Source organism: Pyxicephalus adspersus, chromosome 7, assembly GCF_032062135.1.
Source record: "Pyxicephalus adspersus chromosome 7, UCB_Pads_2.0, whole genome shotgun sequence".
NCBI classification, from domain to species: Eukaryota; Metazoa; Chordata; class Amphibia; order Anura; family Pyxicephalidae; genus Pyxicephalus; species Pyxicephalus adspersus.
Genome location: NC_092864.1, coordinates 32,620,230 through 32,645,635, shown reverse-complemented (window position 1 = coordinate 32,645,635; position 25,406 = coordinate 32,620,230). Strand labels below are relative to the sequence as shown.

Here is a 25,406-nt window from a genome sequence, read left to right as displayed (position 1 = left end):
AGAGATACTGAATCTTTATTTTCCCTTGCAGCTTTTTACCAGAAGGGGGGTTGAGGCGAGGCAGTATCAATGGTGCCATCCAAGATTCCCCCCGACCTCTTCAGAGTCCCAGAACTCCTATTCTACCTCCCCCTTCTCCCCGTCTAAGCCAAAGGCCATCTGCCAATCCTATATCAAGTAGCCGTGGCCAATCCACACCTCTGACACCCCGAAAGAAAACCCAGATGCCTTCACAGTACCAAGATGCAGTGGCTGAGGAATTTGAGGAGAAGGTTAAGAGGCCAAAGTCCTCAGCCGGCTCTCAGGTCAGTGGTCAAGAGTCTCGCCCTCAGACACCCGTAAGTGAATCTTCAGGAAGAGTGTCCATCTTGCGGGCATCTCCAAAGCTGGTCCGTTCTGGCTCGAAAATTTTTGACAAATTGCGCTGCCTAGAAGAAAGAAGGAAAAGTTTGGATCAAACAGATAGTCCTTTTCCTGTGCAGTCATGGTTGCCACTACGTAAGACAAGGTCTTTTGACCAACCAGGGGCGGATGGACTGGGTGCTGGCTTGGAGTCCTCCACTGAGGAGCTAAGAGATGACCTAAGGGATGGTGTAAGATCAGAAATTGGAGGTTATACTTTAAGGTGTCCCTCACTGAGATACAAGACATCCTCATTAGATGATCGGGGAGCCTTCTCTGGTCGAATAAGCGACATTGAGGCAAGGTTCTCCCAAGAGCTCTCTCGAATCAAGCGAACTGTGTCTCAGCAACAATTAATCCGGTCATCACAGGACTTAACACGCAAATCACAGTCATCGCTTTCTAGCCAACCTGATCTGGATTCTGCTTCAACCCAAGTGCTTAAAGACTCTAAGCCACCTGAAATTCAGGAACAAAAGCCAGCAACTATGGTCACTGCCCAGAAGCCTCTTGTACGAAGCTATGCCACCGCCAACCAAATTTCACAAGAAAAGGAACCTCGGGGAGTCATAAGCCAGACAAATTTAGTGCCAGAAAAATCATCCAATGGTTCAGTTATTCACCATGAAGTAGTTAAGCAAACGGAAACCCGCCTGATGTCACAAGCACCTCCAAAAGTCAATATCATTGCTCCAAAACCAGTCATGGGCCATGCGCAGATGCCAAAACAGGATGTTACAGATTCCAGGCATCGGCGAGTTCCAGACCGGGGAAGTGAACCCCCACCACCCAGCACACATGCTCCACCAGCTCTGGAGATAGCACACAGAGGGATAGGGCGGGAAAAGGGAACTTTGAGTGCAGCCACAAGAGGAGAGACAAGATACCTTCCATGGGCTGTGCCACCTGAACCTACCAAAAGAAGTCAAGCCCCACAAGGGAAGGGTGGGGGGCAAACCAAAAAGCACAGTGACTCACACACTAGTGGAAAAAGCAGCAAAACATCCAAAAGCAAAGGAAAGAGTCGCCGGCATAGGGTCATGTCGCCAGAACTAGGTACTTTATTAAAAGGGAGCAAAATACAGTATAATAAATGTATATTTATAATTTATGAGTTCTTTAAAATAACAAAATTTAGAACTGAAATTCCAAAGCAGGTGAAACTAGAAACAAGCACGTGTGTGGAGATATTGGGGATACCTAATGATGACAATAGGTGGTGGGTGATTCAGCTTACCATCATCTGTCATGAAGCAGGTGCATTTTAGCTTATAGACAGGTTTTAACCTAGGATTCTCTGACAGATTTTGGTGCCAGAAGACACATACACATATATATAAGATATGTATAAGATGTGTATATATATATATATATATATATATATATATATACGTATACAGTATATCTATATATATGAAATTGGATGTATGTATGTATGTATATGTGTGCGTATGTTCCACCATCACTTGAAAACGCATGGAGACATTTCATCCAAACTTGATGTACATATGACTGAGGCTAATTTGAGTGCACCAGTCATCTTTGTACAGCGCTGTGAAATATGTCAGAGCTATATTTGTACGTATGTATGTATGTATGTATGTATGTATGTCATCACTGGGAAACGCATAGAGACATGTCAACCAAACTTGCTATACACATGTCTCAGACTCACGTGAGTGCACCAGTCATCTTTGTACAGTGCTGTGAAATATGTCAGAGCTATATTTGTACGTATGTATGTATGTATGTGTGTGTGTGTGTATGTCATCACTAGGAAACGCATGGAGACATTTCAACCAAACTTGCTATGTTCCACCATCACTGGAAACGCATTGACACATTTCAACCAAACATGCTAGACATATGACTCATACTCATGTAAGTGTACCGCTGATCTTTGTACAGCGCTGTGGTATATGTCAGAGGTATATTTGGTGATCACTAGGAAACGCATGGAGACATTTCAACCAAACTTGCTATGTTCCACCATCACTCGGAAACGCATAGAGACATTTAAACCAAACTTGCTAGACATATGACACCCCTGATCTTTGTACAGTGCTGGGGTATACGTCAGAGGTATATAAATGTATAATAATAAAGTGTGACTGTGGGGGGATATTGGAGTGTCACCTCCTCTGCACAGAGACTGTTGGATCTAGCTCAGAGTTTCATTGTACAGCACTATGGTATATGTCAGAGCTTTATAAATCTCTCTCTCTCTCTCTCTCTCTCTATATATATATATATATATATATGTAATTGAAAGTATATATGTATGTGTGTGTGTGTGTGTGTGTGTATGTATGTGTGAATGTTCCACCATCACTCAAAAATGCATGGAGAAATTTCATCCAAACTTGCTATATATATGACTGAGACTCATGTGAGTGCACCAGTCATCTTTGTACAGCGCTGTGCTAAATGTCAGAGCTATATTTGTATGTATGTATGTATATATGTATGTATGTGTGTATGTCATCACTAGAAAATGCAGGGAGACATTTCAACCAAACTTGCTGTGTTCCACCATCACTCTGAAGCGCATCGAGACATTTAAACCAAAATTGCTAGACATATGACTCAGACTCATGTGAGTGCACTGCTGATCTTTCTAAAGCGCTGTGGTATATGTCAGAGGTATATTTGCATGCATGTATGTATGTGTGTATGTATTGCTCAGCCACAGTGTGCCTTTTGGTTACATACCTTACATACCTTTTTTTGGACTCCTTTACAAATTTCTGGCCTGTTATGCATTAGAGAAAACGTAAGGCAATTAGGCGAGTGCAATCAAAGGCAAAAAAATTAAACAACACTGCAGACAATAAAATCACTTTAGCTTTATTTTATTCATTTTCCTGTATAATATAGGATTGCAGTAAATAAAAACCCGGGTAATCAGCTAGTATATATATATATATATATATATATATATATATATATAGAGCACTTTTATCAAAACAATAAGATTGGTATTTGGATGGGTTTTTGAATGGGGGAAGGCCTAAGAGACCCTATACACTGGACAGCAGAATGAAAGAAAAGGGGCATATTTACATATTTTTACCATCTGGTTTGTTTGTCATCCTATGTATAATTTAATAATTGAATGTGGGCAAGTTCGCCCGTCACTTACACAGGTAGAAGGGGAGGATGCTACTGTAAATATAGAATTTGGTGGCCATTTGATCTGGTATGATTTTGATTCGCCCAGCAAATCTTTGGTTTTAAATAAGAGGAATCCAGCCAATGCTAAGTTAACTTTTTTTTTTTCAAAACAATAAACTAGTGCCCCCATTCCTCTATAAATTACTTTTTTAGTAACAGACAAAATAAAGTAAGAATAATCCTATACATGCTGTTTATACTAATACCAAGCATTTCATACATTTTACTGCATCACCATCTGTTTCTTATAACTGACATTGTTTCCATGCTTTTCAGAATCATCGGATGATTCCTACGTATCCGCGGAAGAAGATCCTCGAGAGCCCCCTGTATTTGAAATCCCCTTACAAAGTGCCCTGGTCAATGCTGGCTCAGAAGTTTTGTTAAAATGCGTTATATCAGCCAATCCAGCAGCAGAAGGTAAGAAACTTATATATAGCAACAAATGTTATACAATTATTTCACGTATTGGAGGAATCTGTTCTGAATAGTTAGTATGGACAAAGACAGAGATCACTGTGACCAGCTATGATTTGCAATGCATGTGGACTGGGTGCATCTGACAAGGTAGGATCAGCCTTCAACCTACCCATATAACCATGCTCCATGCATTGATGCACAACTGATTGGACTGCATGAGGCTGATAGGCCAGATTCACGTTCTTATACAGTCTGTATTTAAAAAACAAAATCAAACAAAACAAAACAAAATGAGACTGTAATAATAATACAGAGCTGTAATTGTGCCTAATATATCTGCCTTGAGTTCAGCTGCATTCATCTGTTTAAGTTCCTTCAGGTAGGTCATTTTAGGAATTTCAGTAAATTCCATTAGTATCTTGTTCATACAATGCATCAGTACTTGAAAACTTTTATACATGATCAGACCTTTCTACACAAATGTATAATAAATATCATTGCTTTGTGTGGGTCTCTGTTTAAATGTTACCATACCTTTGATAACAGTGTCCTTGGATAGCATACCCATAGGCTGGTGTATTACAGTGGTTGTACACGTTATTAAAAAGCCTGTGAATGCTACCACCCTATGGGCACACTGCCTCTGTATACCATAACAACCATTTCCCAATACATAATTACATTGCCAGATGCAGATTGTGCACACCATAGCTGAAGAATAACATGTCTGTTGGTTCAGCATTTTGCAATGCCAACTGGCTTTTGATTTTTTAATATCAAATAATATTTGTATTTTATAACATAATATAAATACTAATTTGTTTTTGCAGTGTTATGGAGAAAAGATCGCATATTACTCAAAAACGGTGTTACACATCAGATCCGGGCGGATGGCGAGAGACACTCATTGCTACTACGCTGGGCACTGCCTTCTGACTCTGGAATCTACACCGTGACGGCACGTAATGAAGTGGGTGAAGCCAGCAGCTGTGGAGCCCTGACAGTAAAACCAGGTAACTACAGCTCAATATGGTATTATTAGATGATATTACAACAAATATATTCATAAGCGGACTATAGCCATAGGTAGCATTGCCTAGTTTAGTTAGTGTAAAAATGAAATGGGTGAATAAGAGCAAAATCTGTTTGGGTGATGTAAACATCCGGGACCTTAACATAGTTAGTAAGGATGACAAAAGTCTATCAATATCAACCACTAGGGAAATAAACATACCCCAGATAAAACCCTACAGACATAGGAAATCCAGGAGAAGGCAAAAAAAAACCCTGGTTCAATTTGCTTCAACTGGGGAAAAAAATTCCTTCCTGATCCTGTGAGCCAATCAGATGTTCCCTGGATTAACTGTCTCTGTTATCTTTACTTTAAAGCTTTAATACCCAGTTATAATATGTGCTTCTAGAATTCATCCAGCTTTTTCTTAAAGTAATTATTATTATTATTATTATTATTATTAGTAAACAGGATTTATATAGCGCCAACATATTACGCAGCGCTGTACATTAAATAGGGATGTATAGAACTTGCTGAAACTACTTCCTGAGGGAGCCGATTCCACAGTTTCACAGACCTTATAGTGAAGAATCCCTTCCTTATCCGGAGATTAAACTTCTTTTCCTTCAGATGCAAAGAGTGCCCCTTGGCAGGAATGCCATGGAGGACATAGCAGGGAGGTGAAACACTCACTTGCTTGCATGTGTTCCCAGTTATATTACCAGGCCTCCTTCTCTCAACAACAATTTACATTCTGTAGAATTATTTTTAAGAAATATATTATAGGTTTGTTGGATTCCTCAGATTCTCCCATGATAGTCTTATCTTCTCCAGTCTTGGGGAGCTTTATTAAATCAGGCCCAGAGCGACATAAGGAAATCTGCTTGTACAACTGTACTTATAACTATAGGAAAATATTTGCAATTTCTTTAATCCCTCTTTTGCTAAACGGTGCCATATTATGATGTCATATTGTGAAATTAAAAATATTTATTTCAAATTCAGTTTTTTTCAATTCCTATTTTTTACATTTAAAAAAAAAAATATTACAGCGCTATTTATTAGCCCAAAAAGTATATTTAATTAGTCAGATTGCTTTTGTAGTAAAGTGATATTTTTTGGCGGTCCTGACAAAATATTAATCCAAGAAATTATTAGTGAAATAATATATCAACCTATATTTCTTTTTTTGTGCCTGATAAAAGGCATCATGCTGAGGTAATAGTGTTTGCAAGCCACATTAACTTGGTTGGTTTTATGCCCGGAAACAAATTAGCAAATATAAATAAATAGTGGAGGGCCATGAGAGCTATTGATTGATGCAGAGTTATTTTCCCATGGTCAATTACTCCAACAGCACAGCTAAAACTCTGATTACAATTAAAGTAGCCCAACAATGCACAACAGCCATTACTACGATTGTGTGTCCAGGAGAAAAATTGGTGTATCATTTGAAATGTTGTATTTGATTGCTTTTCTAACAATGGGTATTTGAAACAGAATTAAGTGTGCCTTGACTTCCTACCTCAAAGCAAATTACCCCAGTAACACTCCTAATTCTTGATTATTATCTACAGAATAAAGCCCAACCATTTGTAATAGACATTACTACTCAAGCATGTCAAGAAAAAAAATCATTGTAATTTATTATTGATTGATTTTCATTGCTGTGCCTTGTAAATCTGAAGAAAACGAGATTTGAAAGCTTGCGCCTTTAATATTTTATTTTCCCAATAAATGGTATCACTTTAAACTTTCTGTAAATATAAAGAAAAAAATTAATTTTGCTGGAATAATAACATAATGGATCTCAAACTATTGGCCACAAGCTGCAGTCGGTTCATTGTTGGGTTCCAGGTGGCTTGTGGATCTCAGCTGGAGCACATTTAAACTTTAGGGCTAGGTAACAGGGGACCAATGAGAATCCTCTGCTGTGTCTGCAACATATTTGTCTGATCTGTAACTTCTCTTCGGAGCTAAAAGACATTCCTTGCTCAGGTATTCTCCTTGATTTGTTTTTTTTTTTACCTTATGATAGGAATATCTGCAAGCTTGTCTTCTCCCACCACCATGTTTATTGCAAATGTGAATCTTTTTAAGCAATAATGTGCAAGAAGAGTCATTAGCAACAACATACTTTGCCATCTGCACAAAATGACTGTTTTTTACCTAACAGAGGAGAGTAAAATGGAAAATAGTTGTCATACTTACCTGTAATTTTTCTTTCCTGTAAACTCCTCCAGGTAAGTATGACAACACCCTCTTTTTAGACTATCTGACCACAGAAACTAGGATTTAGGTTCCATTTACTGAGGGTTAACAAATTTCTTGACAGGAAAACTCTTGCCTCCTGCACAGTTATGTAAAAGAGAGACTGATGTCTATGCCACACCTGGATCCCCCTGTGATCATCGGTATACCTTCCTCCAAATAGGATCTGGGCAGCATACAGGACCTGTTTATCTGCCCCCAACAACGTGACGCTAGTCCTAATACTACTGCTGGGCAACAACCAGACCTGTTGCGGTGTAGATTTGCTTCAAGTCTTCATCTGGACACTGACCCAGAGGATCCTAAAATAATTTGACTTTCCTTCTAAAATGTAGGATATAACTTCTTTAGGTGAAGAACGCCCACTTCTTACTAACCGTGATTCACTTTCTTTATCTTGGCCTGCTTCTTTAAAGCATATAGCCCACACCCGCTTAGATGGTAATGCTCTTGCGCTACATGCCCAACACGATTCACTTTCTGGGTGCTCCACTGATTTGCTTCTGGAATGAGAGAGTGACCTCTTTCTATTAGTAACTTAACAGGGTGAACTTTCTCTTGCCCTTCTGGAGGATGGACGAATAGGCCTGAAAGAGGCCAAGTGTCTTGTCTTTCTGGGATGCTTTTTTCCAGGCTTTTATCCCTTTGCCGAACAGATAGTACTTGAGAGGCAGGTGGGGAAATATCTGGTGCAGACATAATGCAGCTTGGTCGTGCTTCCTTATCTTTATTTGCTTCTTTAAAGCAAGATACACAGATAAGTTTGAAGGGCAAGGCCTTTGTGCCACACACCCAGCATACTTCAATGGTAGAGTGATCTGCGGACTGACTTAAAATGGGCAGGAGATTTCTTTTTGCTTGATGGCCTAAACCTAAATCTTTATAAACCTTTAAGGATGGGAAAAGCCCCTTAAAAAACAACTCATGAGTCCTAAGGAACCATTGCCACAATCCACACACCTACAGATCACTGTACGCTTGTTTGATGGTCAGTGGGTTAAATGCCTGGATGCATTGCTGCCAGTGGGAAGAATGTCACCTTTACAAATAGTCAAAACATTAGCTGGTGTCATTGTTAGCTGACCTGAGAGGCGCAGATTGCACATTGCTGGTCAGTGGGATAAATGCCTGGTTACATGGAGACATATCATTTGTTACATACCCTCTATTAGAGGCATGGTGGACTGAGCTGGAGAGAAGCATGCTCTGACTTTCTGGTATGCTGTGCCGAAGCTTTCGTGCCTGTGAGGTGAGGTTAGGTGAGCCAGCAACTAAAATCAAGTTAAATATCTTTCCTATATATGTCCCTATGCAGAACCATAGCCCAACAAAACCTACAAATAAAATGTCCTATCTGACTTCCTGCCAGTCAGCTCAGCAGCTACAAAGAAGTAGAAAACAGAAAAAGGATTACAAAATGCGCCTGTTGACAGTTATAGTCGCCTAACAAAGGCTGCTACTAGAGCAAAATACACCCTACTGGAGTAGTTTGAAGATTAGCAGGGTTAGGCTAGCAAATTGCACTCCTTAACATCCAATGACTTAATAAATCTACAAATGTACAAGCAACCAAGAAAAAACCTCCAAGGCTTTCCCACAAAATACCACAGGATGATAAACTGATAAACAGGTAGGTATAAGTATGGAAAAACAGAATCCTGGTAAAAAAAAAACACCATCAGTGCACTAAGCCATATTGTATGTACAAAAATGTTACACCAAAATTCTACCAAATTATATGCAATGCCTATTATTTGAGGCTCAGACTGCAGTTTCATGGAGCCATACAGGAGGTGGCCCCAGAGAGCAAGACATTCTTACCTTCAAACTCATCTCTACTATTACCATTTGAATGATGGTTGTGAGCTGAAGCTTGCTGCACCTGTGCAAGGCACTGAGCGACTGTTTTGGCCAGCAAAGAAAAATGGAAACAGGTAAGAAACTTGCCTTACTGCTCACCTATCCGCAACAAAGGGCTATTTAGGCTCCATATCACCATACCCTCGGCACCAAAACTTGATGGATTTACCATCCGCCATGGGACTTCCCCCCCCCCCCCCCCCGGTGCTCTGCAGTGCAGGTGCATTGCCTACTTTTGTAGTACGGCGATAGGATGCCATTTATGATTGTACACTATATATATACTGTAGGTTAGTGGAACAAAAAGATGTGGCAATCACAATATTACATTGCAGTAATGAACCTTGTATGCATCAATGTGCTAATAAATTAAATTGCCACCCAAAGGAACCTGAGTATGTTGGCAGCCCATTCAAAATGAATGCTCGATACCAGTTGGTGAAAAAGGCGTTAACGCATTTTGAACACCAGGGATGGGAAGTGAAGACAAATATCCAATAAGGGCACAGAAATTAATAAAAGTAGGTTTTCTGTATCAGGAAATTGGATTAAATAGTTTGCTTTACATTTAGTTCAATTTACATTAAAGTTTCATGTCTTACACCTCTAATAAGTATATATTATTCATCTAATATTATAGTAAATGTATATAATATCTTATATTGTAAGTTTTCTGGGCAGGGTCTTCACCTCCTACTGTGTCATTGTCTGTATCTGTCTGCCATTTGCAACCCCTATTTAGAGTACAGGGATGCCTAATATGTTGGTGCTATATAAAACTGTTTAATAATAATGATAATAATAATTATAATGTGACATTGATGGACGATTCCACCACTTAATATGCCCTACAGAGCAATGACTTTGCAGTTACACACAGATTAAACTTGCTATACTTATCAAGTGCATTTGGTTCATGTCTTACAAAGCCACTGAATTAGCTTGCAAGTTATTTCGGTCTTGTATAATAACTATATTTCTTAGAAGCTAGGCTTTTGCTTCCCTCTCAGGCTTGTCATTGCACAAGTCGCCCGTCATTGTCGGACAGCAAGATTTACCAGGCTACTTTGGTGGCGCAACAGTTAAGAAACATGAGCACCTTGTGCCTCCATGAATAGTATTTATTGTGATCAGCTGTAAGCTCCAAAGGGCACAGTCATTGCTGGGTTTTCTGGGAAGGAGCCTGGAGGATGTTGTGTGGTTGCGCATTATTCCTGGGAAGTTGCTGCAGCTTTTTTCCCATCGCCATCCCTCTCTGTTACATCTTCTCCACCTCTCTGTCCTGTTCTGTGTCTTCCCTGCTCTGTGTGTGCTGGTGAGTTTGTTTTTGGGAGGGAGAGAGGAGGGTGAGAGTCTAAATACAGCAACAGATTGTACTGGAGGTGACCTCGTCATGTTCAGTCTCCCCTCCCTTGTCCCTTCCCTCTCTCCCCTCTGTGCTTTTTCCTTTTTATGTGCATCTTTCTTCTTTCTCTCTACTCCCCTCCCTGCACTCTTCCTTTTCCAAGCTCTACTTTTTCTCATAACCCTTCTTAGCCCCTTTTCTTTTACTTTACCCTTTTTTACCATCCTTCCCCCTTTAACTTGCCCATGCCTTACCAGCGGTAAAGGTTGGGTCCCTTGTTCATGTCCACACCTGATGTTCTAGACAAGAATGGTTCTGAGTATTTTAGCTGTAACCCGGTAAGTTAATATGTCTTCATCTGTGTCATTGTATGCCTCCTGTCTCTGTCTATTGCTATGTGCTGCTTGTTCAGGCGGTAGTGTCTTTTTTTGGCAGTTGGGATTGGTGCCAGTTCCTTGTGTGTAGGGAGGGCAGAGAAAGGGGGGTCCCTGGCTATGAGCCATTTTTGGCATTAATGAAATTTTGGCTGTATCTTTCAACTTTCTTGATATAGACTGAAGAATTTGCTACAAACCTCCTAATAATATTTGCTGTATTTAGCTGCTAAATATTTCAAAGTGTACAGCATAGTAGGGACGTTGCAAGTAGCATTCAATAAACAATTTAGCTGATGTGATCCATGGTATTGCATGCACACAGGCGGGAGTGGGCTTTAGGGTCTGTGAGCCATGAGCAAAATTTTAGAATAGCATCACCTTCCTGGTAAAAATCTTACAAACAGTTAAAAACTTGCAGCCATTGCCATTGTCAATATATTCATATGTACACATACATTTTTAAAGCTGCATTCTATTTATTGTGGTCGTGTATTCATTTTAAAATCATTACATACATTGGAATCTACATGACTTGTGTCTATATATATATATATATATATATATATATATATTGTAATGTACTTAGTAGAGGGGATTGATTTACTAATGGGGAAGTGGGGGGTTACTTAGCTCAGTGTATGTTTACTTTGCAAAATGAAGTATAGTAAATAAGGCAAACTTTGTTTGTTATTAAATACCCATTTGCATGAGAGAAAAATCAAGATGAAAACTGTATATTAACAGTGGCTAAACACACTTTGTTTTTTTAGCTTACAAATGACTATTAATAGTTTTACATCATCAAATACATATCTGTCCTAACTTCAATCTCTGATCACTGAACTATTGATCCAATAAGTTCTAGTATCAGGATTAAAGGCTCTAGTATCAGGAAATTCTTTCTAGTGATAGTGACCATCTATTCTTATATGGTGGCCTCCTTGCAAAGTTTTGTAGAATGGATGACAAAGTGGGCCTAGGAAAATAACAGCTGCAGAATGTTGTATCATGTTGTATCATGAATCATGTCTAATACTGCTTTAAGGAATCCACTTTAATTATCAAACTTAAAAACAAATTTAACAGCAGTAATTGTAAATTTGATGTATGGAGTGTACTTGTATCATATCAAAGTATTTTTAGAAATGTTTTTGTATTGGGATTTGGAAAAGAATATATAAACAAATGTCTAAATATCTTGGTATTCCTCTGCAGCACCTGTCATCGATTCTCCTGCTCATCGTGGCACTCCTAAAGATGTTCTAAGTCCCATTACATCTGACGATGAATATCTAAGCCCCCAGGAGGATTTAAGTGAGCCTGCAACACCCCAGCGCATAATGCCCGGCAAAGCCACAATGGTGACCTTTAAAGCCCCTCCCTCGTTCAAGGTAAAGTAAGAATGTGACTTTGTGTACTTGGCTTTCTAGATCAGCCTTTCTCAACCTTTCTAACACAGAAGCCTTAAAAAACTTTTAGGTCTCAGGGAGCCCCTGCCAATTCTTTGGGAATGCCTTTTTCATGGTACATTAGCTTTGTGGTCAATGGGATGAATGCTTCTTACACTGTTGGCCAGTGGAAAGAATGCCACCCTTACAGATGCCCAAAGAAAATATTGGTGTCAGTGGTAACTGATATGAGAAGAACAAATTATTTATTGCTCAGGGAACCCCTAGGAACCTCTGAGGGAACCCTGGATGAGAATTACTGATCTAGATAATAAATATAGGCACTGTCTGCACTGATGTGGCTTGGTAAAGGGGGGAAAAGTGGACAAATCCTTAAAAAAGATACTGTTGCTGGGTATAATGGTGAGCAATGGTAAAATGAGCAAAGGTGGCACAGAAAAGTACATTTATACTCATTAATATTGCTGCCTCCATGGCAGCCGATGTTTACGGAGTGGTACACTTTTAGCATATAACATTTCCTGGTGTGTCAGGTGTCTGCGTCTCCCCTCTGTGGATTCTCTGCCCACCACTAGTGTATCCTTGCAATTCTGAAAGGACACACTAGCAACATAGCAGCTAGTGGTGGCTGGAGTTTTAGCAAACATTGAAAAGAGACAGATGTCAGACACACGTGAAAGTGTTGGATGCTGAAGAGTCCATCTGTGGTACTAACTGCAACCAAAGTATTAATGATATACGATATAAAAGTTTACATTTTATTTTATTTACCAAAAGTGTCTATTAAGATAGGCAACAGCGGAAGTAACTAAGTCTGTACCATGATAGGTGGACTCATACCATAATCTGGCACCCATGCCTCCTACTGTGCTGTTATCTAACCAGTAGCTTTCATTATCTTCACTGCCATATTTTTCAAGCTCCACTACATTCCTATTCGGCCATTTGATTGCAAATGATGATCTAACAGGATGCATAAACGTTATGTTATCTGCAGCACCTGTCTATATTTTTAGCATGCACCATGCAGTGTACACAGTAGAGAAAAACCACTAAAAGTCAGACTGTAAGAGTTTGCAAAAAAACTCCAACCCATATATAAATATATTTATAGGGCTTCCAATTTCCCTTTGAATTTCTTTACACAAAAAACAAGCTATACAATTTTATGTTACATATTCTCAGTACAATGTAATAAAAGATAAAAAAAAATTGGTTGCTTTTATAAACAATTTCCTTTGTTCCAGTTTTGATAACTCTACCTTTTAGTACCCATTTAGTTTTATGTGCTGTGTTTTTGCTTGTCGCTTGTTAACTTGTGTAGCACTAGAACTTCCAATTGGAAATGAATGGGTTATCAACACATCCTAACCATGCATTTCAGTGAACTACAATGCATAGATCTAAATGAGTCCTAAGGAAAATGCACATATTAAATGCATAACCTTTTTTATGTACTGTACCCAAACTTTACTTGGGGGTTACACTAACCCCAGCCACTAAAGCAATGTTTTATGTACTAGGAGACATATGCAGTCCACATGCAGTCTGTACAGTTGAATGTTTGTACAGCGGAATGAAACAACAATGGCATCAGGGATCCCTCTAGAACTGCAAATTTTGTTCTTCATTGTTGGATGGACAGAACACATAACATCAGGGGATATGTGGGGGCATAGCTAAACCCATGCCAGAGATGCCTGTCTTATTCAGTTATACCATGGTATGCACATTAAATGTGCCTAACAGGTACCAGTGTGATTAAACATGGCTCCTGGGACTGAAAACAATCAAACTGGAGATTCCTGTAATTTTATTTCAAAAACTGTGCAGACCTTTAGAGAAAAGTACTGAGGACAGTGGGGGTGAGAAATCTCCACCTTCCGTTCCCCAAGCAGAATAATAATTCTATAGTTGTAAGGAAGCAAAAGTCCAAATAGCTTTGGCAGCTACAAAAAAAGTAACTGGTAGTTGCAGATTGAGAGAAAAGAACATTACATTGTAAATTGGACAGAATAGATTTTGCAGGAATGATGTATTTAATAACAGTTATGTAATGAAGGTAAAAGTACCTTTCAATTGTATAGAAGTTTACAGAAACGTACACTACAAGCTCAAGATTATTCCAAGCTGATTTCCTGTATACTTTACTTCTGTTTACACTGAATGTTACCCGCCATGTGATTAGAAGAATAGGCATGGTCTAATAACAGATCATTGAGTAAGTTTCCTTTCCTTTGACCATTTTCATTATCTTTATTTTTAGGTAGCACTGTCAGACCAGATGGTGTTTGAGGGCCAGGAGGTCATTCTGCGTGTACATGTAGAAGGAGAGCCCAAACCTATGATAAGCTGGTGAGTGATATCTGCACAGAAGCATGCACACAATCTATCCGCCTCTTAGCATGCTGTGGGATGGATGTATAGCTGAGTTGTAGGTTGGGAAAAGTCGGTCTTGAATAGAATAAAAGATTTTTGTACAGAGTGGTCGTAAGTGTACATGTGTAATAGCCTTCAAGATATGCAAATTTGGTTTGCTGACTCTCCTTGTTAATAGATTATAAACTCTTTAGGGCAGGGTCCTCACCTCCTCCTGTGTCACTGTTTGTAATTGTCTGTCATTTGAAACCCCTATTTAATGTTCAGTGCTGCGTAATATGTTGGCACTATATAAATCCTATTTATTAATAACATTATTAATATCCCATTCTTACCCCTTACATCCTGTTGTTTGTAAATACCACATTTGATGGGCTGTACAAATTTATATATAGTTTAAATCAACTAAAACATTGCAAGTGCAACTAAACAGAAGGTGGTAAATGTCTTATCAATAAAAAGCAGCCACAGAGAGAGTGAGTAGTGAAGCCTGCCCCCCTTCCAGCATACTGTAGAGAATGACATTTTCTGTGTGCAAGCAGTGTCTGATAAAGATCTGATACACCACCTTGCTAGGTCAGAGTTAAAGCTCTCCAATCTGCATGCATGTTGTTTTGTAATTGTAAGGGTATTGGAGTGACTCAGCAAAGGGGTGTGATGGACCTGTGCAGAGAGCCCACTGTTTTTTATACAGAGAAAGAGGCCTATCTTCAATATGTTGATAGTGGACCTTGGCTGTGTCAAAAAAGTCAATTACTAAAATTACGTTACACATTTTTATAAATTCTAAATTATTTTTTCTAAAAATATAGTATTTATTAAAAGAATACCTGTTCTTTTTTTCATCCAGTTCCTGTTGCTTGGAACTTTCCGTTAAAACCCAGTTCAATAGGTTATAATAGGAGCAAAAGACCCCCTTCCAAGATGCATGTGCAGACCTATATAACCAATCTCTTGCCCCAAACAATGTCACATAAGAGGTAGAAGGAGTTAACCATGTGTAAGCTCCAACATTATCCACCATAGAACTTACACATGGTAGGACTTCTAGATCTGACAAGGAAAAGAGGGGTAGAAGTGGGTGGGGTTCATCTTAGAAAGCAACCTATAATAGTTTTTTTAATGGGGAAAAATTACTATACATTCCCTTTTAAACAATATCAATTCTTTTAAATTACACTTTAACATTTGCTTTTTGCTTTCCAACAAGTAAAGTATATCCAGTACCCTAAATGTTCTCTCAATCCTTCCAGGTTAAAGAATAAACAGCAGCTGAAATCGGGAGCCAAATGTCACATGATCGAGGAGGACGGCGGGATCTTTGCACTCCACATCTCCGGGGCTGATAAGCGAGATGTTGGATTCTATACCTGTAAAGCAATAAATGAGTATGGGACTAAGCAATGTGAAGCCAAGGTGGAAGTACGAGGTAAGGTTACTTAAATGTGTCGATGTATAGATATGTCCAAATGATCTTCTGAAATCCTTTCCAATCCTTATTGCTGTGGAAGTATGTATAAGATGCAATAAATGGGCACTTTACTAGTAGAAAATGTATAACTATACTAAAATTAGCAAGACTTACCAACCTAATGGAAGTCAGAATCCAATTGTGGTGGCACTCAGGCAGGATGTTCCTCAAAAGGTATTAGGAAATTAGTATTAGGAGTAAAAGGATTATATCAAGGACAGAGAACAGTTTCGTATTGTAGGTAACCAATCAAACAAGGAATATCCGGCTATCATTGCCAACTTGGGTGTTAAAAAGAAAATGCAGAAACTATCATCCCAATCTACCCTTACTGACCTGGTATGCAAGTTAGGTGTTCCTACTTCACTGGTCGCATACTTGTTGTGGAGCAGATGCTAGGAATAGACTGGTACGACAGACTTGCACTTTTGAAGAGACACCAACTTCAAAAATTGCAGGTAAAAGAACAGAAAATTAAAGTGTGTTATAGGCTATAAGCTTTTTTTATTAACTTGCAGTACCCCTTTAAACTTGCTAGTAAATTTGACTAATCAGTTCCTCAGCATAGCCCCCTCACTTCTTGCACCCTCCCTTTATCCCGCGACATAACTTGTTGTGCATTAGTCAAATGAGGAGTGAATTGGAATACTAAAGAGTGTCACTTAAGTGACAACTCTGAGTCTGCTGATAATACGTTTAATATGACGGCACCCAGCCTCTCAGAGATTTTTGGATATTTACAAAGGTAGGCTTGTACAGGCAAATAACATTCATAAAATACATGGAATGCACATAATTTTATAATTTTTAGGAGGACTACGATAAAATAAATTGTCTGCTATCATGGTGTCTTTTCAAAACAATTTAGTGGTGGCAGGTACTATTTTTCTAGTCAATCAGACCTAACCTGTGATCTACATATATTTTAAGAGGTCCTTCATCACAAGGTTTAATTACCCTTTGAAATGACACCTTTATGAAACACTGGAGGTTTTATGGTATGCACCTAAAGGGTCAGTCCATGCAAAACTCATGTGTCAAATGCTTGAGTTCCTAGATCTGAGGCAGCCATGCCAAGGAGCTCCCCTTACCTCATGGGGCTATTAATGAGTTTTTATAGGGGAGAATGCATCAGGATCAGTGAGAACATACCAACGTGGGTGCAGTAGGTGGAACAGAATGAAAACTATGACAAGGAGACCTCACTATAGAATTTCCCAGGAAAAATATAACAGTGAGGTACTAAGCCCTCGATACATACTACATTTATACCTTAGGTTGATGGGTCTTTTTCCTTCTCTTGGAAAAGAAACCTCTAAAAAAGTTTTGTTTTTTATTGATTGATTTTTATTGATTATTGATTTTTTGGGATTTATATTTATGTGTATATGAATTTATTGTATGAAGTGGGGGAGGCCTTGAACTTTAGGATTTTATTGCTGTGTTTCTATTGGGAATATTTTACCAGTTATCAAGTCAGCTAGTGTTGAGAAGTTTTTCCAATGAGACCATAGAAAGAAAAGGATTTTTAAAGTATATTGGGTATATATCAGACACTAACGTTCTTTTAAATATTTGTAATCGGAAGATCTTTCTTCATTCCTTGTCATCTTACTTGACGCCTTTAAGACAGGAAGTAAAAACTCAACCCAACTCAACAGCAAGCATAAAAGCTCTAATTAGAAGAAAGGTGTGGGGAGCTTGATCGCATTTCTCTGACAGGTCAAGAGGTTTAGGAGAAATGATTTTGCCTTAGTTACTAGAAGTGGTGGTCGTGTTTCAGGGGTCCATATTTGCCTCTTCATCAGGACTTGGTACTGTTGGACAAAATGTGAACTCAGGATCCCTTCAGTTATATCACTTTATTATACAATTTGTACAAGTACCAACCTCTGATAAAGGAAGACACTTTTACCCCCAGAAACAGGATGTATTTCTATGACATTCAAGTCTGAATAAAGTTGAATCTAGACTTTAAATGTTCTGCTTTTGGAGCTTTCCTTCTTGCACACCCAGAAGAAAGTAGAAAACATGACAGTTAACCCTTCACCTCACTATACAAAACTACAAAAAGTTTGGATTATATTTTTTCTAGCATGCTTTAGCTTATTTATGCTCATTTGGTGATCCTTTAAGACATCAGTAGATGGTATATGTGTCTTTATTGCTTATCAGAACTTTTGGTATAATCAATAACACAGTGCAAAAAAAACAATATCCAACACAACCATCGCATCTCAGCAAGCTGTAGTTTGATTGTTTTTTTTTCTGCAATTGATTGTTTTTTCTTTTATTTCACGCACTGGGAAACATTTTCAATTGCATCTAAAATTGACTCTTTCTCCATTGTGCCATAACTGTGATCGAATATTTAGGGATGAAATGTTACCTAAATTTAACTTCGGTGCTGCAAAAAATTAGTAAGTGCTGAGGAAAAACACATGCGCATAGAGGCTTGCTATTTCATACAATATACATACAAAACACTTACTTTTCCCTAAATACTGTGGAAATAGAGGAAGCAATAGAATAACAAGCTCAAAGACAGATTTTTACACCTGATCCCTATTGAATTGTATTTGCACTGCCTTATTGAACAAGCCAACTTACAGTAAAATATTTGCATTTGATTTTTACAAATTCAAAATGCCAATAATAATTACTTTTTTTAAGATCTTGTTATGTCATTTAGGAGATAGCAGAGAGCTTAGTTTAGGTTAATATGGGTAACCTGTTCTCTGAGCTGTAGGGCCCTTATCATCGAACAGATGTTACAATGTGTCTGTCACATACCGCTGAGTTGTTTGTCTGGTTTATGCGTTAGATTTTATCCCTGCTGTAGGGTGCTCATGTCCTCTTCCGAGACGATCCTCTGGTTTCATATTTTGCACATTGCGTGGCTCTTGGGTTTAGGACACGGTGACAGTTACATTCTGTCACTTTCTCCTCTGCATATGATATTACTGCATGCTACGCTAAGCTAAGCCCTTTCCCGGTATCTGCAAGGCACCATTCTCTAAGAGCAATGGGCTGCATGCTTAACTTCCATCTCAGGACAAGAGGACAGAGAAGTGGGCTCTGCAGACTGTATCTCAGGTTAAAATCTGATTAACAGCTTGGCTACCCCGCTACAAACCACTTACTGTAAAATAAAGAGAAATGGCATTTTTTGTTCCGTCCAGAGGCTTTACCTGGCTTACCATTCCACGAAGAAAACTAAATCTGAATTATTGTTCTGTGCCCAAGCCTAAAGCTAAAATAATAGGAGCATAAAATCTGAAATACAGGTGCCATTGGGAGCCAAGGTAAAGAATGACATGTTATTAGATATAGAAATTAACTAGAGGTTGCTGGTTTCCTAGGCCAAAATAACAAAAGCAGTTTTTTGGGGTTTTTTTGCATGGGCAAATTCTTAATTATCATTGCAGTGTTTTCCCTAAAGTGACCCACCCAAACCATTTTTTTAACATCAATCAACTCATAGGATTATATGGGAATATAGTGTAGTCATGTATTTATGGATGGATTCTTTTTAAAGGAATTTTCAATTTACCTTTGACAGTTTTACATGCTCACTCCACTAAATTTTTACTATTTTATAGCAAACCTTTTCGGAAGGACCATTCTTCTGAAGATGCTTGTTCTTTGGCTTGTACACTGTCCACAGCAGGGTTTAGGTGAAAGAAGTATATATATCTATACAAGTACCATGTATATCAGCATACTTGTTTCACATTAAAAGGTGAAAAGTTTTGAAGCAAGAGGGTAAACATGGTAGTCTGGAAACTTGGGTTTTCAGAAAAGAGGTGACAATGGCAGCCTCAATGTGTCCTGTTGGAAAGGTTTCCTTTAAAGTGACCTTTTCATCAATGAAAAAAAAGGTAGCTGCATTTAAAAATATAATGGCTATATATTTCTTTTTTATAGTCATTGTGCTAATGTTTTGCTCCCTTGAAGAGCTCTGGGTGCCAAAGCCATCTTCCAGGTATACCCGCTGGTCCCAATGGTTGCTCCCACTTAACAGATGTTTAGAGGCTTTTTTAATAAACCTGAAATCTGCTATAGGAGCATTTGTGCTGCCTTGTTTGAGAAATGGAGGTGTATAGGAAATAGAAAAGCATCATTTCTTTTAAATGCCTTTCAACTAATTAAAGACCATTTACCAGACATTTAAAAAGAGTTTCCATTGAAGTCTATGAAAACTATTGAAAAGATACCTGGTCATAAATTGCTACAGGAAGAATCCCAAAACAGTGGTCATACTTCAATGACTAAAAAATGTCAATAAAACCCTCAATACCTTCTCATATGCTTCCATATGGCTTAGTGGTTCATCGGCATTATTTACGTAGTCAGCTGCTCCAAACTGCATTCTCAACCAATCTGCATGAAGAAGCCCTTACCATTGCATGGAGGGGGTCAATGAAAGTAATTTTCTGTCTGACAAGAATAGAGCCTTATGCATTCAGAATTTGACATTAGAGGCACCAATAGTGCAAAACGTGGTTTGCCCAATGACTGTATTGTATTACAGAAATTATTTCAGCTCATATGTCAAACATTAGGAGCACCTGAAAATAGAGAATCTCCAGCAGTGACTGTGATTTCTAATAAATGATTTTACGAAGGTCTTTGAAGTGCATAGTATGGTCACCAGGATGTGTAGTGTATCTAGTTCAGCTGCAAACCGTCCATACTATATTATTCATCCCCACTGTATGATGACCAATATGCAGCATGAGCAGTCGGCCTGACAGTATTTGTAGCATTGTTAAGCCTTACTCTGATAAAACATTCTATTTGTCCTTGTAGTTCAACTTGAACTATTAGCCATGTGATATTTCTATACTTTATTAGGGTGAGCATTATAGTCATAGGTGAGCAACCAGCTCATTCTTAAAGAGTTGTAAAATCTTTTTCAAACCCTTGACTAACCTCCTTAGCTGCAGGCACAGTGGTACAATTCCTCCTCAAATGCACAATAGAAGCTGTGAAGTGCTTCAGGTCCAGTCTTAGCATTTAGTTTTCCTCCGTCTATATTTAATTTCTTGCATACATCCAGCTGTAATTAATTCTCTTTAATCAGTCATTAAACAGTGTTATTAGGTTATCGCTAATGCAATGTATATGGTTTTATTTACTGTAGACTGTATTACAATAATTTCTTAAAGATTTTTAATGCTTGGTGAAAATAATGCTTTCTACATAATTTATCATCTGGGTTTGTTGTTTTGTCATGTAAACTAAATGATGCAATGTATGTAATTATCTGCAAATATCCCTGAATGAATCAATACGTTTTCGTCACTGCCTAACATCTGTGCAATGTCACTGACCTGCCAATGAAGACAGCATGCCTCGCATTGCCTTTGCATTGTAATCCTATATGCCGACTGGTATTTGTATGCATAACACAGTCTTGTTTTCTACTTGTGTTTTTGCTTGTTCTATTATATGCAACAGAAATGTCAACTTTTAAAATGTTCATTCCCTTACAGCTATTGAGCTTCATTTATTAAAGCTCTCCAAACTGAAGAAGATAGATTATCTTAGGAAAACCTAAATGATCCAGCAAACCCAAGATGGATCTAGTCCAGAATTAAAAACATTTGCCAACTAATAGCAAAATATTTTTAAGAAATCTTTTCTTCTTCAGGTTTGCTGAATGCCCCAAGTTCTTCCATGATAGTCTATCTTCTCCAATCTTTGAGAGCTTTAATAAATCAGGCCCATTGTGTTCATAAACAAATATCTGGCCCATTCTTTTGTAGGGTGATAGTGTAAAGATAAGCTACATGATAGGTATGGGATCATTTCACTATAAAACTTTTCTATTAACATGATTCAACACAATGGGACCAAACTTTAAATCCATCAACCGTCCCCCATTTAACAGCTGGATAATAAAGTGTCTATGTTATTAATTTATTCCAAGTTGTGTCCCCATTGGGCTCTGGATATTAGATAAATGTCCCCATATTATTACCAACTCGACATTTCCTGGTCCTAGGTTCAGCAGTTAATAGAACCGGTGCCATAGGGTGTCCAAGGGTGGGAGGTTAGAGGGTATCACCAAGACAAGAAGTGACAGGCAGCAGTAAAAAACAGACTGTGGTTCAATCTAATTTGGGTAGAATGTGTTTATAGTGATGCTTTAAAAGTTGACATAGCTGCTCTGGTTTACTTGCTTTGCACACCCCAGCATTGCTTGCTGTTTTCCCTGTGCTGTGAATGGCTTGCTTGCTCATGCGCTGACTGCAGTTTCTGTCTGTATACAGGGCAAGTCAGATAATCTCCTGTCACTAACAAACTAACACAGGAGCCAAGCTGCTGCCCCCTGAAAATCGGACTGTGCCGAGACGACAGAGCCCTGGCCCAGCTGCACCAGGGGGAGGCATAGGAGCAGGATAGTCCTCCTCATGCAGCTATGATGGAACAGAAAAGAATGGAGGAGGGCTCCTTGTGTCACTGACACTCACCCTGGGAGGCTGCTGACTAACAGACTGCACTAAATGGCATCCCCATATCTCCAGCCACTAATGATAAAAACCTTCCTCCGCTCAGACACCTCTGGCTTTTGACGCATTATTACACACTGAATGACATTCTTCCCTCAGATAATGTATCGGGACAATGTTATTGATAGCTAGACACATCAGGTTGAAGACCTGCACCTCAGTAAAGCAGCATACCTTCAGGAAATAGGAATTTTCTGTCCTGTCAGAGTTAGGCAATATACATTTTCATGTTCCAGTGTTCCACCATGTCTGGACTGAGGCCTACTGGAACCATAGAGTTTGCAATTCCTCTTGAACAAAGGTTGCCTTTCGCTGCTGTGGTACAAGATTTAAAGAAGAATTCCAAGAAATAAAGACCTATATGTGGTCACCTCTCCTCCCCAGCAGGCCATTGATTTCCAGAGTGTAGGTGGGATAGAGCACGGCTTTGCCTGATTCCTGATGACGATCAAAGCTCACTATTGCAGGCTATGTTTTATAGAGAGGCGGATATTGGTATTGGAATTAGTATAAACTGTTCAGTTTAACAAATCTTCAGGGATCCACTTCCGGTAACATGAGTAAAGCCTAAAATAAGGTCATGTGAACCGCAGTGTGTCCAATCTGTAGGTACTGATGTCAGAAGGGTGACCACCAAGCTAGCACATGGCCCACGCAGCATTAGGTTATGTGGCCCAAAAGGATTGCTTCAGGGTCTTTTTGTCATGACAACACAGCATAACAAAAATTCTTATACCAATGAATGACAGCTAAAGATATATTACCCATAAGCATCAGAGTCATAAAATGACTTGCAATATGATATTAATTATAATAAACCTTAGTAACATGGCCAAAATATGAGTTTTAATCAGCTTAAACCAGGTCAGACACAGACAATCAAATATTCCAGGTGTCTGGATTAGCAAATAATCTCTTTTAAATATCAGTATCAGTCCTCCCAACTTCCAAAATTTAGGTATAGAAAAGTCAAAGTGTTATATTTCAGAAACAGTTCTGCAAATAGAATTAATAAAAAAATATTTAATTGGCAATGGAATTCTTCTTTAAATGTTTAAAAAATACACCCCCCTACCCTACCCCCTCCCATAATTGAAAATAGGCTTCTGTGTGAAAAGTTAGCATTGTTTTCAGAATTAATATGATAGCAAGATGTTGGAACCCTTGGCTTGTGGCTAGTCACATATCCCTGATTTTTTTTTATACCAGCTCCTCTAAAGATTAACGATACTCAAAAACCACCTTTGTACATCTACTTTGAATGACATTTCAGTTCAGGCTTCCAAAAGGAGCTTTTACAGGACAAAGATTTCCGTTTGAGATGGTTATAGTTTGAAGAATAAGTGCACTTTTAACATATCTTAGCTGTGTGTACATCCAAGCAATTTAAGCAATTCTGCAAATATAAGATATTTCCTTTTTCGTGCCCCCATTTGAGCTCTACTGGGATCTTCAAAATTTGTCCACTTAGATTTTCCAGCTGAGAAAGATTATTTATAGTTGTCTTTGCACACTGGGAATTGGAAAGAAACAACCCTGATATCCCTCTACACATATATGTACACAACCCCCAGTCTTCTGTGGGGTTAAGCAAAAAGCATGCAAAAAAAGGGGTGCTTGGGTTGCTTCTTTACACCACAAATAAAAATAAAAGGAGATCGTCTCTCCTTTCTCTTGCTGTTTCACTGTTCAGCCTATAGAATCAGATCATGAAGATTTAACTAATACTAATTATGATTTTAGAATTGTATTTTCCTGAACATGCATCCAGGTAGGAGGATGAAAATAACAGCAACTTTTTATTGCGATACGAAAAGTGCAGTTATTCTTTCTAAAGGATTGTTTCCTAAGATATATGCATCCTTTCTGTCCATTGCATATACTTACCACTGCTGCCTCTATTGAATGAATTTCATTCTTCATCCAAATTTTTAAGAATTTTTTAAATACAATATTTGTTAGTACAAGTCCATAGTATAATTTGACCTAAATGGTGCCACATCCCTACAATATCCAGAACAAACCAAAAACGAAAAAAGAAATAGGATTTTTTACTTAAGTACTCAAACATAAACAACTTCATTAAAATTAAAATGCCAGCTCACTTTATTACACAATCTCATAAAACATCTATACGATACAAAGCTATACATAACAAAAAAACAAAAATAAACATTCCAGGTATAGTACGCCACGGCATAGTCCTTAATGTTGATTCTTATACTCGACACGTATAAAAATCACTTTTTGGTACTATGCTGTGCCGTACCTACCTGGAATGTTGTCCCCTCTGATTCCGACTTGCAAGGACACACTAGTGATATAATGGATGATGGTGGACTCACAACATATTGTAAAATGTCATTGGCATCTTATATACCTGGAAGTTTTGGATGCTGAAGATCTTAGAGATACCTGTAAGAGCATGAAGATTCTTTTCAATGCAGGTTGTAATGGAAAGTATAATACCGTCACTAACAGACATGTAACCTAATGTTAGTGTTTCTTTGGGAGAAAAGGATACTCCCTCCCCTTTTACAATTTGGTTGCTCTCTTTCCACTTTTTAAACCTCTGATAAAGAATAAAACAGGCCTTGCTTAATGTTTATATAAAATAGGTCATCCTGTATTATGATTCCATTTTAATACCAATAGAGCCATAGAGCTACACTTTGGATCAGTACCACCTAGTAGCCAGTTTGTCTTGGTATTTTCATAAACTGCCATGCTAACAGTTAAAAGTCAGTAGTGACAGTTTGCAGGGCTAC

The 25,406-nt window shown here is 38.4% G+C and overlaps 1 protein-coding gene across 3 annotated transcripts in view; it reads left to right on the top strand.

Moving 5' to 3' along the window:
• SPEG (striated muscle enriched protein kinase) overlaps positions 1-25,406 on the top strand; it is a 165,175-nt gene that overhangs the window by 85,779 nt on the left and 53,990 nt on the right. For all 3 annotated transcript variants that reach the window (XM_072418030.1, XM_072418031.1, XM_072418032.1), the window contains 6 exons: positions 32-1,458; positions 3,853-3,996; positions 4,827-5,009; positions 12,077-12,252; positions 14,537-14,625; positions 15,903-16,078. In XM_072418030.1, the coding sequence (XP_072274131.1) occupies positions 32-1,458; positions 3,853-3,996; positions 4,827-5,009; positions 12,077-12,252; positions 14,537-14,625; positions 15,903-16,078 (2,195 nt within the window). The remainder of the gene's footprint in view (positions 1-31; positions 1,459-3,852; positions 3,997-4,826; positions 5,010-12,076; positions 12,253-14,536; positions 14,626-15,902; positions 16,079-25,406) is intronic.